The sequence below is a fragment of the Cyprinus carpio genome, chromosome B21 (genome assembly GCF_018340385.1).
Source record: "Cyprinus carpio isolate SPL01 chromosome B21, ASM1834038v1, whole genome shotgun sequence".
NCBI classification, from domain to species: domain Eukaryota; kingdom Metazoa; phylum Chordata; class Actinopteri; order Cypriniformes; family Cyprinidae; genus Cyprinus; species Cyprinus carpio.
In genome coordinates this window covers 20,250,699-20,265,729 of record NC_056617.1, presented here as the reverse complement: position 1 = coordinate 20,265,729, position 15,031 = coordinate 20,250,699, and the positions used below count along the sequence as shown (strand labels likewise).

The following is a 15,031-nucleotide window of genomic DNA, read 5'->3' as shown; positions in this document are numbered from 1 at the left end:
TGTTTTGGAATGTCATTGATTTCCTTCTGTAACTCTTGTGTTGTGTTATCTAGCAAATAAAACAGACATATGTAATTAAAAGCCCAAGGTTTTACAACATGGTAGGAAGCGTAAACATTTCGTCACAAGTAGTGCATCGAAAAGCGAACGTCGTTGGGTGTCTGGGACTGTGTGATTACTGATGAGACCATATCGGTGTACTGTATTTTGAAAGGGTTTTTAGAACATCTAAAGGTTTTCTGGGTTTGTAATTAATTTGCAAACAAATTACTTTTGAGCGAACTGGCATTGTAAACTTTGGTGTTGTGTGGCAGCTATAGTTCAGAGATCAAAAACAGATTGTGTTCAGTGATCAAAGGATCTCCATTGCATCTATTTATGACATACGCTTGTGAGCGTGAGGTTAGCTGAAAGTTCATTTACTGGTCAAAAGAAGGTGAAGCCTACTGAATCTTTTTAACAACAAACATCTGGTGTATTAGGTAAAAACTAAAATATTTAAACAGAACTGTTAATTATGTAGATCTGCTGGTTGTGTTTTTACAGCAGTTCAGGATGATCTTAGATAGATAGAGAAAAGGCAATGACAACAACGTGAAATAAATAGGGGCGGGTCAGGGGTGATTGTTTTTAACAAGACAGTCTATGGTTAATAATTTAGTTTATTTGAGTTACATTTATTATTTTTATTCACACCTTGATTTTTCAAGCCTCAATACAAACATACACAGGAAATGCAAACAAGTACACAAACACAAGCATACAATCACAACCACACACACACACACACACAAACGTAAACATACAGAAAACATGAACATGCACACAAACAAACACAAACATACCGACTAAAACTTACAAACAAACACAAATATACACCCCAAACTCAAACAAGTACACAAATATACAAACAAACAAACTAGGTCACAAACACAAACATACAAACATAAACATACTGTACAGACAAACATACAACGTAAACCACAAACACAAGCATACAAATGCAAATATACAAAGATACAAACTAAAAATTACAAACAAACATACAAACGTAAACCTCAAACACAAACATACAAATACAAACATACTGTACAAACAAACATACAAACTAAAACTTACAAACAAACACAAATATACACCCCAAACTCAAACAAGTACACAAACATACAAAACAAACAAACTAGGGCACAAACACAAACATACAAACATAAACATACTGTACAAACAAGCATACAAACGTAAACCACAAACACAAACATACAAATGCAAACATACAAAGATACAAACTAAAATGACAAACAAACACAAATATACACCCCCGAACTCAAACATACAAAAAACAAACTAGGTCACAAACACAAACATACACACAAAAACAAACACTTAAACAAACACATACACAAAAACACAAACATACTATAAAAAAAACATACAAACATAAACAACAAACACAAACATACAAACACAAAAATACCTATATTAGATTGAAAATTAGTTGTCATAAGGTTTCTTTGAAACCAAAAGTGCTTCTTATACAAGTTGCTACAAATATCTCACAGAACTTTTACAACAGATTAGACTTTCTTTCTCACATTACAAATGGCGTTGTTAACCATGCTGTTTAAAATAGTTTTAAAAAGTTTTGGGAATGTTACTGCGGAATTGTAATAGGTTATAGATTACAAGTTACCCTATTTAAAATCTAAAAGATAGTGTAACTATTTCAACTTCTTTAAAAAGTAATGTAACTGATTACATTTGATTACGTTTTAAGACTTTTCTAAATATGTAATGTTTTCAACCGTTAATCTTTTGAAACACGTAAACCAGCCAGGGTTAACATTAGCGTAGGACTCAACAACTAATGACTGTCAGACTTTCAAAATCCTTCATCACTTAAATTAGGATGGTAATAATTTCATTTTAAAGCACAACCACCACAAAATCAGATTTGCTCTGAGATTGTTCTGAGATTAAATACATATTTTAAAACACAACAAGATAGTTTAATAGCTATGATACTGTTTTGAAATCAAGTTTTTGCATACCTATGAAGGGGAAAGCCCCTGGCATCTAACAACGGGTTGGTAAAACAGTTCAACTTAATAAATAAATATACATCACCCAAATAGGAAAATAAGCATGTATCCTTAACTCCTGAAACATCTGTGTCACATATTTTAGAGAAGTCAATGCAGTTCTGTATGGGTGTGAAAAAATATTCAGATGTAACCCCTCTGTAATCGTTAACATTTTCATAATTAACTGTGATTTAATTATTATTTTTTCTTAGTAACTGTAACTGATTACAATTACATTTATTTTGTAATCAAATTACATAATTTAGCTATATGTAACTAGTTGCTCCCTAACACTGTTTATACATTATTACAATAATAGATGGTGAAAGAGTTCATTAACCTCTTTAACGTTAAAATTGCGGACAATATCACTTAACACTAGTTTGGCAAACGAGGGTTAGCTCATAAAACCAGCCAGACCAAAGAAAATTATTTGGTTTCAGGAACACACAAATCCTAACCTCTAATGCTTCACAAGATAAGATAACATAACGGTTGCTCCATTACAACATAGCCAACACTTCAAGCCTGTTTTAGCACATGTATATCATATTATTCTTGAATATAATTGTTTAGTCTAAATATGTTTTAACAATTATTTTTGTTTTTGTTTTACAAAGGGGGTTCAATTGAACATGTTTAACTAATACCTCATTCAAGCGCTGTAGACCTTCAGGTCAGGGAACTACAATACCCAGCATACACCTCAGACTTCAAACATGGCCTTCGTGGATCCATATGCCAAAATACTCATACCGTACATGGCAGCGCTCTAAATCATTGGTCTTCTGATTAAACACATGCTCAGATAACCTATATAAAAAGACACACATTCCACACTTTTTGTAGTGTATACTCTCCTTCCATGTTGTGATGTTACAAACCCATTTTTGTGATCCGTTTTAGTGATGGAAAGTCCAATTCACTTCTGCAAAACGATTCATTTGGACAGTTCGGTTCAATGAACCGATTCAATGAACCGATTCATAGGCTCCTTAAGTCATCTCGCAGTTATGTCAGTACAAAATTTTTCCTCTAACAACTCAGAGTTATTTTATATCAGTGAATCATTTAAATAAAGTTAACTGTGTGAAGTTTTAGTCAGTTACAAAAGTGTTAGGCATTAGGTTTATTTGTATTTTTAAGTAATTACGATAGAGTTACAGGTTTCGGGTATTTGGGTGCGTGCAAGCGGTGAAAACTTAAATGTGACAGTAAATGTGACAGACGAGTGCTTTAGCTACGCAAACAGTCCACCGCGTCATCTTTTAATAAAATATACCATCGAAAGACACTAAGACAAATTATGTAAGTGTTCATTAAGATGCTGAAATGAAAATAAGCGTACAAATATTCATAATGACAATAAGTACAATATACCCTAACAGCACAATAGACCTGCTAAGTACACCTAAAATTGCTAGAGTTGTGAGATATAAACCACAATGTTTTTCGTAGCGTTACACTTTGAATGCAAAAAAAGATATGTTTCCATAACTTTGTTAGCTCTTTCTGTTTGAATTTGTTTACTGCAGTTTCACCATTCTTATCTTATTTTCCCACCTAATTGTAATTGTTTGGTCTTACACTTAGGGTCTTATATGTTTTGTTTCCTAGTTTTTGCTGTCACGTTAGCGGGCCTCTTTGTTCATACAAGTCAAAATTTCTGTGAATTTGGTTATTAAAATATTGCTTTAAACCTCGTCTTCATTCGAGACCTTTACTTAACATCATTATATTAGCCAAGTTTATATCAGATGAATCCTACATGAAAGCTAAAAAAAATACTTTTTAAAACTATTTTAAACAGCATGGTTAACAACACCATTTGTAAAGTGAGAAAGAAAGTGTAATCTGTTGTAAAAGTTCTGTGAGACATTTGTAGCAACTTGTATAAGCAGCACTTTTGGTTTCAAAGAAACCTTATGACAACTAATTTTCAATCTAATATAGGACTTTTTGTGTTTGTATGTTTGTGTTTGTTGTCCCAGACACCCGACGCTGTTCACTTTTCAATGCACTTCTTGTGACGAAATATTTACGCTTCCTACCATGTTGTAAAACCTTGGGCTTTTAATTACATATGTCTGTTTTATTTGCTAGATAACACGACACAAGAGTTACAGAAGGAAATCAAAGACATTCCAAAACATTTCATTCCAGTTAGATATTTGTATGCCTATATGTAGACTATGTTTTAACTGATATAGCCTGAGAAATTAAGATTGACAAAAAATAAAGATCTATCGAAGGAATTAGTCTAGATTTCGACTAGACTTAGATTAGTGTGATTAACTAAATAAATTAAAAACAAACAACACTTTTTTTCCAACAAGGACCTTTGTTTAGAGAAAAAACAAAAATTGTATAGTCTAACCTAATTTTAAAGTAAAAACATCGGTCTAATGTTAAAAACAGGTAGAATGTTTTCATCAGTTAAGAATTGATGTAGATTTATTAAAAACGTTACTTTGTTTAATTCTTTTAACTTACATTTAAAGCTATCTTTGTGGCCTCCGGTGTTAGGGAGGTGTTAAGGGGGCAGTTAGTGGGTGTGGTTTGAGTGGGACCGTACGTAAGCATTCTGAGTTTGTCAGCTGCGCGTGAGGTTGGTCCAACGGAAAACTCCATAAGCTTTGTTGGGGATCGTTTTTTCCTTTGTTTAACTTTCTGTCAGTAACAAAGTCTAGATTTTTAAATTATAGTTACAACATAGATTTTAACAAGCATCTTGTGCTGGTGTTTTAACGACTGCGTCTGATGCATTTTCTTTTGGAACAGTGTATATACACGGCTCTTTTTCTTTTATTTAACTTTTTCTGCTGGCATGGCAAAAGTCATGCCGGCAGACACTTTCCTGATTTGTAACATTGAAAAACTTTACGTTCGCTTCTTTTTTGTTTTAGTTTAAGGTAAGATAAATGTTGCAAAACTCTGTATTTTTCTTTTCTTTTCTAACTGGTAACAAACTCTAAATAGTTTGTAAATTGTAATGTTAGAAGCTTTGACTCTCACGTACTGTTTAACAAACATATCTGATACTTTTTTGTTTGTTTGTTTTAGATAAATAACCAGTAACCTAGTTTTCTTTCTTTATTTAATTTGTAAAAAACTTTAATTGCTTTTTAATTTGTTTTAACAATGCTTAAATACATACCTTGCACCATTTTAATCTTTTCCGGGGTAAAAGAAGTCATTACATTGTTTCTATTTTGTGTATGTTTTAACCTTTTTCTTGAAATGCATTGTGTATGTAAAAACCTTAATAAAAACCTCCCTTATCCCGTTTAATAATCATACCACATTTCACATTTTAAAGTTTAAAGCACATAGTTTTGAACAGTTTTCAACATCCCCCACACACACAAAAACGCTTTTCCCCCGATCATAAATTCCTTCAGATGGTCGGACACACGGGTGGGGGCTGTACAGGAACGGGGTCCAAACAGGTGTATTTTTATGACCCTCATCAATCAAAGTTTTTGCCAAAAAGCATACCTTACTCTCTCTCACATAGTGTATGTTACTGACATCATGAAATGGCTGCAGTTCTTTAAATGATATTTCTCCGTCGTTATTAAAAGGAATTGTAAGAATAAGTCGTATATTCTTGCCTTCGAGATCGCAATTATAATTTCTGGTTCAGGTTAGGCTACTGAGCAGAGGAGACCAGGTACCCGGGACCAAAGAATGAGACACACAAAGTGCAGTTCATTCTAAGCTCAATTTTTATTATGCCCAGTGGGTCACATATATACTACAATTTGCGGAAGTGAAACGAACAACAGTCTGGACAAAACTTGCCAGACCAGCATAACAAATTCCATTACATAATTATTAGATCAAAATGTCACGGTCAGCAATTTGGCACTTCTCTTTAGAGCACAATGGCCCAATGTCCCTAGACACAAGATACAGGATACAAGATGTTCACTCAGAATCTCACAATGGCCACTTTAAGACAGTCAAAGACATGTCTTACTTAATCGTGAACAGTCTTGGGCATCCTCTTCTAAACATTACATTTTTGTCATACATCAAAAACTCTGTATTGTATAGTGAACAACCAAAATGTGGTTCTATTTGGAAATACTCTCTGTAGTATTATGTGTTGTAGGTTAGGTTGTTGTTCCAATGAAGTCTCAGCTAAGCAGACAATGTTCTCATCAAAATCTGCAACTGCTTCTGCTATAGTACGCTGAGTAAAACTCTCTAATGGCGGTACGTCCATCAATAGAATTTAGCCCGTACTGGTAACAGGGTGGTGTAAGGAGTTAGCACTGTTTTGGCTCAATGGGCCATCTATCTTCTTTGCTTTGGATAACCCCCACCTCACTATTAGAGGTATTTCCCTCCTCAGCTTAATCAGCACCTCTTCCTCCCTGTTATACAGCAAGGGGAATCCCAGACGAGCCCCCAAACTGTAAGAATAAGAAAAAAAAAATTTTTTTAGATGTCGCAATTATAATTTCTGGTTCAGGTTAGGCTACTGAGCAGAGGAGACCAGGTACCCGGGACCAAAGAATGAGACACACAAGGTGCAGTTCATTCTAAGCTCAATTTTTATTATGCCCAGTGGGTCACATATATACTACAATTTGCGGAAGTGAAACGAACAACAGTCTGGACAAAAACTTGCCAGACCAGCATAACAAATTCCATTACATAATTATTAGATCAAAATGCCACGGTCAGCAATTTGGCACTTCTCTTTAGAGCACAATGGCCCAATGTCCCTAGACACAAGATACAGGATACAAGATGTTCACTCAGAATCTCACAGGAATGTTCTGTATAATGTTGTAATAAACGATTGTTATAATTCCAAAGGGGTCACAAACTTCCAAGCACCACTGTATATAACAATATTTATTTTTACACCTAGCCATTTATGATGCATCAAATGCACTTAATGATCTGTAATGTTCTGTTGTTTTTTGTGTGTGTACTAAAAGGACAAGACGTGTTTATTTTAACAGAACAGTTAATAAGTCAGTAGCAAGAGGGGGCGCTGTTTTACACCCGGTTTTTAAATCACACACCAGACTCAGAGATGACTGAAAGGAGCAAATAATAAAAAAGAAAAACTGATGCTGTATCGAAGTCTTTCCATGCAGGCACAAAACTATCATACACTGTACTGAAGTCTGGGCTGTTTTTAATCCAATAATTATCTTAACAGTTTATTAATCTGATCTAATTTGTTGTGATACACCCTGATTTCTGCATTTCTGTTAAAGATGTATGTGGTGCTTAGGAAGTGAGTGCAAGCCAAATCAGAAGTTGTTCCTACGAACATATCACTTCCGTAGTCCATTTCTACTTCCACCTCATCAGCTTACTAATAAACCACCTGCTCCACCAATTACCCTGGTGTAGCCTCTAACCACAGAGCTCTTCATTAACAAGAGCTTGTAATTTACTCTTTACTAGCTTCATTACCGAACCTTTACATCCTCCGTCTTCTCTTTCACCTGAGAGACAGCTCTGCCCCTGGATTTGCCCTCATTGTGTGGCTCATGTTGTGTTTGTGGATGGTAATTAAGATGCTCAGCGGTTGTAGAGTTGCATTTGTGACAATAATGATAATAATAATAATAATAATAAATCAAAGGCACTGTAGGCTGTTAGTAATGACTTTATTTTATTTTGAACATATTTCCATGGAGCTTGTTCCATACATGTACATGCAGCTCAGCATGCTTTCCAGGAATTTTGCATCAAAACAGTTAGTAACCGTAATCAGATAATTAGAGTAAATGGTAAAATATCATAATTCAATCATCAGCATGAATCATCTGAAAACTGAAGAAAGTTTACAATAACAGCGAGGATGTCTGTGTAATAAGCTACAAGCTGTGCTATTAAGTCAAATAATAATGTATACATCTTTAATATAAACTCGTACCATACCCACATATCCATGTTTTTCTCAAAGCTCCAACATCCCTGTTCTGCTACACATTTACACACAGTCATTTTAATAAGAACTAAACTTCAACTTGTTATCAGGCTCAGCTTTAAATTTTAGTTACAGACATTTAGCTGCATGCATTAATCTTTATGTTGGAAATTCACTTTTTTAACAAAAAAAATAATAATTTTGAGGAGCAGGGTTGCCAAAGTCAGAGTTTTCAGTTTTGGAACAAGGCTGTGGTAGAAAAAGCAAGTCCATGGGTGGTGTTTTTTAAAAAAAAAAAAAAAAAAAAAAAAAAAAAGCCAAGATCCTTTTTTAAAGCAAATTATCAGAATTAAATTTAAAGTGAAAGTGATGCAACCTTTGGGTTACGAGTCCGACTCTCTAACCATTAGGCCAAAAGTAAAGCTAATACATTTCCCAGAAAACCACTGGCTATGGCAACCAAAGGGAGAGTGTAATGTATGGAAAATGTACGAAGCCATTCCTGCACATGCTGGGAGAGGAAAAACAGGATTATGGAGAGGTTAACAGTCATAACGGAATGGATGACAAAACTCTGTCACTAAGTGTGTTGGAAATATTGCAGATATACAAATGTATATACACTGTGAACTTTTGTTGGAAAGAAAAAAACTGATGTCTGTTTCTTCCAGTGTCCAAACTTTTTGAGCTAATTGAGCTGGAAATTTTGAAAGGAAACCTGGCAACCTTGAACAGGAGAAATAAACTCACTATCCACATTTAAACAAAGGTGCAACTACATCCAGAATGCTAATGCACCACTCATCCCCACGTTTTTGTTTGTACATGGTCACAACTTCCCGTCTTACCTGTTTAAACCGGGCCCGTCTAGTCGCATTATTGCCAATCCACTTTTCCTTTGCCAGTTGGTCCACATAGATTGCAAGGTTATTCATATTATCTATGACATCATTCACCCGTTGTCTCTCCTCATCTGCCACATCACCTGGGTTTATGTGGTGCAGTACAACTAGCATAGCTTCTCGCAGTGCTCTGCAATATTCACCATAAAACACTGCATTCGCATTCACATAGAATTCATCCTCACGAAAGTGAACCACCATGTTTGTCTGAATATCTGTTGCTGTGTTTTGGGGAAGTGTGTGTCTGCCTAATTCATTCATTGCCTGCTGATCATATCCTTGTAGATTATCAATATGTTGGCTTTGTATAAACTCAGTCAGCACCTTGGAATGAAATTTAAGAATATTATTGTTGAAGACATGTTCCCCTCTTTTTGGCCTTCGCAGTTCATCCTTCAGCTCCTCATTGAAGTTTGGATTGATGATACGGATCTTTTCTAACATGTCTTTCTGAATAGCCTCCACTTTTTTCTGTCTCTCTTTCTGCTCAGCTGAAGTTGGGGGTTTTGTTCCCTTTTTGGAACCTTTGGCCATATACTCAATAATCATTTCCTTTCTGACCTCTGTGGAGAAAAGAAAAAATCAAAAGTTGTCCTTTTATTTTAATTAAATTTAGAACAGTAAGAAGAGCAGAAATAACACGTACCTCTCACATTTCTGAGTCCAGAAAATTCATCTGCAGCTGCTGCTGCTGCTGGTTTATCAGCTAGAGTCAACTTCTAAATATGGAAAGATAAGAAATTTGACTAAAAACTCTGACTGGCATGATGGTGCACTGAGACATGCAATAATTATACCATATTTATACATGATGTAAAGAATAACACATGATAGACCATGCTGCTGTATGAAAATAATTCACTTTGGGAACTCTGAGCCTCATAAGAGACGATTACATCCTTAAAATCAAAACTGGAAATCAGTAAAGAGTATAGAGTACAGAAGTCGTGGATGATGGTTCATGCAGGAGAACAACACAAAATCTTCATTTTTAAAAATGAACTGAACTCTGATAATAACAGGAGTGTTCTAGGGTTTTATGTGTTTTTAAAGCTCAGTTAATATCAAAGTTTTTAGCTGCTGACTTTAAGAGCATTTGCTGTACTGTCTGTCAATCTTTGAATATGTGATATTGAAATATGACTCACTTTCACATAGTTTTCCTTCTCATGTATTTTTGATGACTCTTTCACAATGCTTTCAATGGCCTTCTCTTTCTCCTTTATCACCTCTTTATTCCCTTCATACAGAGCCAGCACCAGCTCCACTGCCTCTTTTACCGTCCCGATGACCGGAACGATGTCCATGAACCCGATCCATACTGTGTCTTTTTCAGTCGCAGTGGCCATGCTGTTACACTGTCTCTGTATCTAAAACCTGTAAAGAGAAGAAGTGCTGTGCTTGTTTAGGGCTGTTTTCCTCCGTTCTACATGAACCAGGGGCGTAGACATCATTACAGAAGTGAGGGGGACAGAAATGTATATATATAACATTACAGTATAACATTTCTGTAATCTATATACCAGTCAACAGTTTTTGAACAGTAAGATTTTTAATATTTTTTAAAGAAGTCTCTTCTGCTCACCAAGACTGCATTTATTTGATCCAAAGTACAGCAAAAGTAGTAATGTTGTGAAATATTTTTACAATTTAAAACCCATGATCTTCAGAAATCATTCTAATATGATGATATTCTGCTCAAGGAATTAAATTATTATTAATATTTAAAACAGTTGACTACATTTTTTTCATGATTCTTTGATGAATAGAAAGATACAAAGATCAGCATTTACTGTATGTGAAATAAAAGGCTTTTGTAACAATACACTATACCATTCAAAAGCTTAGAGTCATATTTTGATTTTTCGGAAAAGAAATGATAGAAATTAATATTCATATCATTCAATCTCTATTTCAGATATGCAGTTTTTCTTAATTTTCTATTCATCAAAGAAACGTGAAAAAATCCTACTCAGATGTTTTCAACATCATCATAATAATAAATGTTTTTATGAGCAGTAAATCAGAATATCAACATGATTTCTGAAGGATCGTGTGATTGGAGTAATGGTGCTAAAAATGTAGCTTTGAAATCACAATAAATTACATTTTAAAATATATTCAAATACAAACCCGATTCCAAAAAAGTTGGGACACTGTACAAATTGTGAGTAAAAAAGGAATGGAATAATTTACAAATCTCATAAACTTATATTTTATTCACAAAAGAATATAGATAATATATCAAATGTTGAAACTGAGACATTTTGAAATGTCATGCCAAATATTGGCTCATTTTGGATTTCATGAGAGCTCCAAAAAAGTTGGGACAGGTAGCAATAAGAGGCCGGAAAAGTTAAATGTACATATAAGGAACAGCTGGAGGACCAATTTGCAACTTATTAGGTCAATTGGCAACATGATTGGGTATAAAAAGAGTCCCTCAGAGTGACAGTGTCTCTCAGAAGTCAAGATGGGCAGAGGATCACCAATTCCCCCAATGCTGCGGCGAAAAATAGTGGAGCAATATCAGAAAGGAGTTTCTCAGAGAAAAATAGTTTGAAGTTATCATGATCTACAGTGCATAATATCATCCAAAGATTCAGAGAATCTGGAACAATCTCTGTGCGTAAGGGTCAAGGCCAGAACACCATACTGGATGCCCGTGATCTTTGGGCCCTTAGACGGCACTTCATCACATACAGGAATGATACTGTAATGGAAATCACAACATGGGCTCAGGAATACTTCCAGAAAACATTGTCGGTAAACACAATCCACCGTGCCATTCGCTGTTGCCGGCTAAAACTCTATAGGTCAAAAAAGATGGTCAGACGAATCAAAATTTGAAGTTCTTTTTGGAAAACTGGGACGTCATGTCATCCGGACTAAAGAGGACAAGGACAACCCAAGTTGTTATCAGCGCTCAGTTCAGAAGCCTGCATCTCTGATGGTATGGGGTTGCATGAGTGCATGTGGCATGGGCAGCTTACACATCTGGAAAGGCACCATCAATGCTGAAAGGTATATCCAAGTTCTAGAACAACATATGCTCCCATCCAGACGTCATCTCTTTCAGGGAAGACCTTGCATTATCCAACATGACAATGCCAGACCACATACTGCATCAATTACAACATCATGGCTGCGTAGAAGAAGGATCTGGGTACTGAAATGGCCAGGCTGCAGTCCAGATCTTTCACCCATAGAAAACATTTGGCGCATCATAAAGCGGAAGATGCGACAAAGAAGACCTAAGACAGTTGAGCAACTAGAAGCCGGTATTAGACAAGAATGGGACAACATTCCTATTCCTAAACTTGAGCAACTTTTCTCCTCAGTCCCCAGACGTTTGCAGACTGAAAAGAAGAGGGGATGCCACACAGTGGTAAACATGGCCTTGTCCCAACTTTTTTGAGATGTGTTGATGCCATGAAATTTAAAATCTTATTTTTCCCTTAAAATGATACATTTTCTCAGTTTAAACATTTGATATGTCATCTATGTTGTATTCTGAATAAAATATAGAAATTTGAAACTTCCACATCATTGCATTCTGTTTTTATTCACAATTTCTACAGTGTCCCAACTTTTTTGGAATTGGGTTTGTAGAAAACAGTTTTTTTTTTTAAATGCTAAATACAAAATTGTACTGTTTTGCTGTACTTTGGATCAAATAAATGCAGGATTGGTGAACAGAAGAGACTTCTTTAAAAAACATTAACAATTTTAATGTTAAAAAACTTGACTGTAGTGTATAGGCAACTTTATTTTTTTCTCTAATTTCAAGCTTTTAATTGGCTTAGAAATCAGATAACTGCTGGACAATAATCAATAATAATGATTTGTTAATCTTTATATACTACAAACACTTATTTATCACATAAGGCAGAATGTCAATTGTTTTGTTTGTATATTTTATTTATAACCTGGAGATGACTTGAAAAGCACAAATAAACCATATATTGTTGCAATCGTATGTTTAATTTCTTTATGTTTCCAAATGTTTCTGTTTTTTCTGTGAAAACAACTGTTTCCATACAGCAATGGGCTAGTTGCATATCTCCACCATCTTGTGCACCGAGCTCATAGCTGGACGCTTTTGAGTGTTTAGCGCTCCTCGATGTCCATCTCGCCTTATTCTGGGTCCGGAAAAAATATCAGATCATGCGCAGACTATCCTGTCTCTTTGAGTTTAAATCTATATTTATTCACCCCAGCTCTTGAAAACCTCTATGTGAACACACCTGCCCGAAAAAGTGCGGGGGACAAATTTACGTGATATTAAAAGTGTGGGGGGCACGTCCCCCGCGTAATCCACGCCCCTGATATGAGCACTGATAAGTATTTGGAAAATTAGGTCACACGAACAAATGGATGAAATTTCACTGCTTATGCAAACAACGTTAAACCAAGTGGCATTTATTTTGAAGAAATCACAAAACATTTCCCCAAAAATAGATTATGTTTAAAAAAATAAAAATAATAGATATACTGGTCATAATTAGACACAAATGTATTTGGTCCCTCAGTAGTTGCTTCATTAAAGATCACAGTTACAGTGTTTTAGTGTTTAGTTTCTGTAACAGCTGCAGTGGAAGTTTCCTCCATCTTTCAACCAAAAAAACTTTTATCCCAGAGGTAGTCATATTATCTCCTTTAGTTGCTTTTCATGTCCGCGGGAGGGTTTTGTTGTGAAAACCTGGCAACCCTGCTCCCTTCTTAGAAGAGCTCATGCTTGCGGGCACACCAGTGTTACGGTGACCGTGTTACTGACATTGCTGACAAACGCAATTTTTAACTACCACATTCCTATTTACGAACATTCTGGTAGCATGTGAAGAAAGCATTAGTGAAAGCAGGCAGAGACGATGGTAGCTTTAGCAACGTTAGCCTTACAGAGAGCCAAAGCTCTTTGGAAAACAAAATATGAGGTGTGTCCACTGTGTCCTCAGCGATCTATGGAGACTCCTATGTTCGTTGGTACATCCCAACACACACACTTTTAATGGCTCTTTGGTGCTGATATTGTATCTCCATCAGCTACAACAAGAGAACATCAATGGCTGACCACTGCTTCTCATGCTGTGTGTATGCTAATAGGGCAGAGAGCATCACAAATGGGCAGGACTTTCACCGACTATGTCATCATAATAGTGAGAAACCTGGAACTGCTCGTGTGGAGAGAGTGTTTATGATTTTTTAAAGTTTTATTGGATTGAGTGTTTGTATTTTTTTTGTTTTAGGCTGGTTGTTTTCGCACACTGCGGCCACACAACTGTGTTCATACACCTTATAAAAGTGATTTTTGCATTCTATGGGACCTTTAACTTTAGATCAATGCTACAGAGCCTTAAAGTCTCTGGACATGATCATGAATCCTCCTGATCAGGTGGTGGTAACAAGGACGATGAAGGGAATAAAAGGAGATGGAGGAATTGAGAACCAATAAAACCCATTACAAACAAGGCATTTGTTGCATCTAGTGGGGACATAATTACTATACAAAGTTCTACATTTTAAATGGATTATAGACTAGTAAGCTTGCAAAGAGGGCTCATAACCACTAAAAAGCTGTCACTCTTTGTTTAGTGAGTGTATACACGATGTATTATAACCAGTGTTGGGAGTAACACGTTACAAAACAGTAACAGACTACTTTTTGCTGTAACACAGTAGTAAGGCATTACTAATCATTTTTCAGTAATATTTTGCTCGGTACATGTTCAGTAACACTTGCATTACAACACACTTTTAGCCCTATATGTAATTGTTCAAAGAAAAAAAAGAAAAAGAAAAAAGCAGCAAGACATCAAAAATGTTGCAAGTTATATTTCCTGTTCATGGTCAGTCAATAGTAAGCTATGCGGGTGTGGTGTCCAAGTTTGTAAATAAAGACTAAACGACAACTTCTGATATATTTGTTTAGCAATTTATTATTATCGCTGGTGAGACCGTGGAACTTTGAATTGTGTGACGTCGTCCAGTGAAGGCGTGTTTAGGGCGGGTTTTACAGGAGTGCCGCGAGGCTACTGGATGGACAGTGGAAACGCGGCATGATTTCAGCCTCTGTGCTCGAGGTCCGAGGCTATTAGCTCCGCCCGGCTCACTGTAAGCCCCGGTTCGCACTGGCCAGAGGAAAAGCG

General features: G+C 35.7%; 1 protein-coding gene across 3 annotated transcripts in view; it reads right to left on the bottom strand.

The window, feature by feature from the left end:
- The window catches only part of LOC109080831, a 72,323-nt gene that overhangs the window by 42,962 nt on the left and 14,330 nt on the right, over positions 1–15,031 (bottom strand). Inside the window, exons 2-4 of one of the 3 annotated variants that reach the window (XM_042747986.1) lie at positions 10,034–10,262; positions 9,532–9,604; positions 7,707–9,448 (exon numbers count right to left, since the gene is read on the bottom strand). The exons of 1 other annotated variant lie outside the window; for it this stretch is intronic. In XM_042747986.1, coding sequence (XP_042603920.1) covers positions 8,733–9,448; positions 9,532–9,604; positions 10,034–10,234 — 990 coding nt within the window. In that variant the 5' untranslated portion in view covers positions 10,235–10,262 and the 3' untranslated portion in view covers positions 7,707–8,732. Of the gene's footprint in view, positions 1–7,706; positions 9,449–9,531; positions 9,605–10,033; positions 10,263–15,031 lie in introns of those variants that run through there. One more of the 3 variants, XM_042747987.1, reaches the window with a different exon arrangement.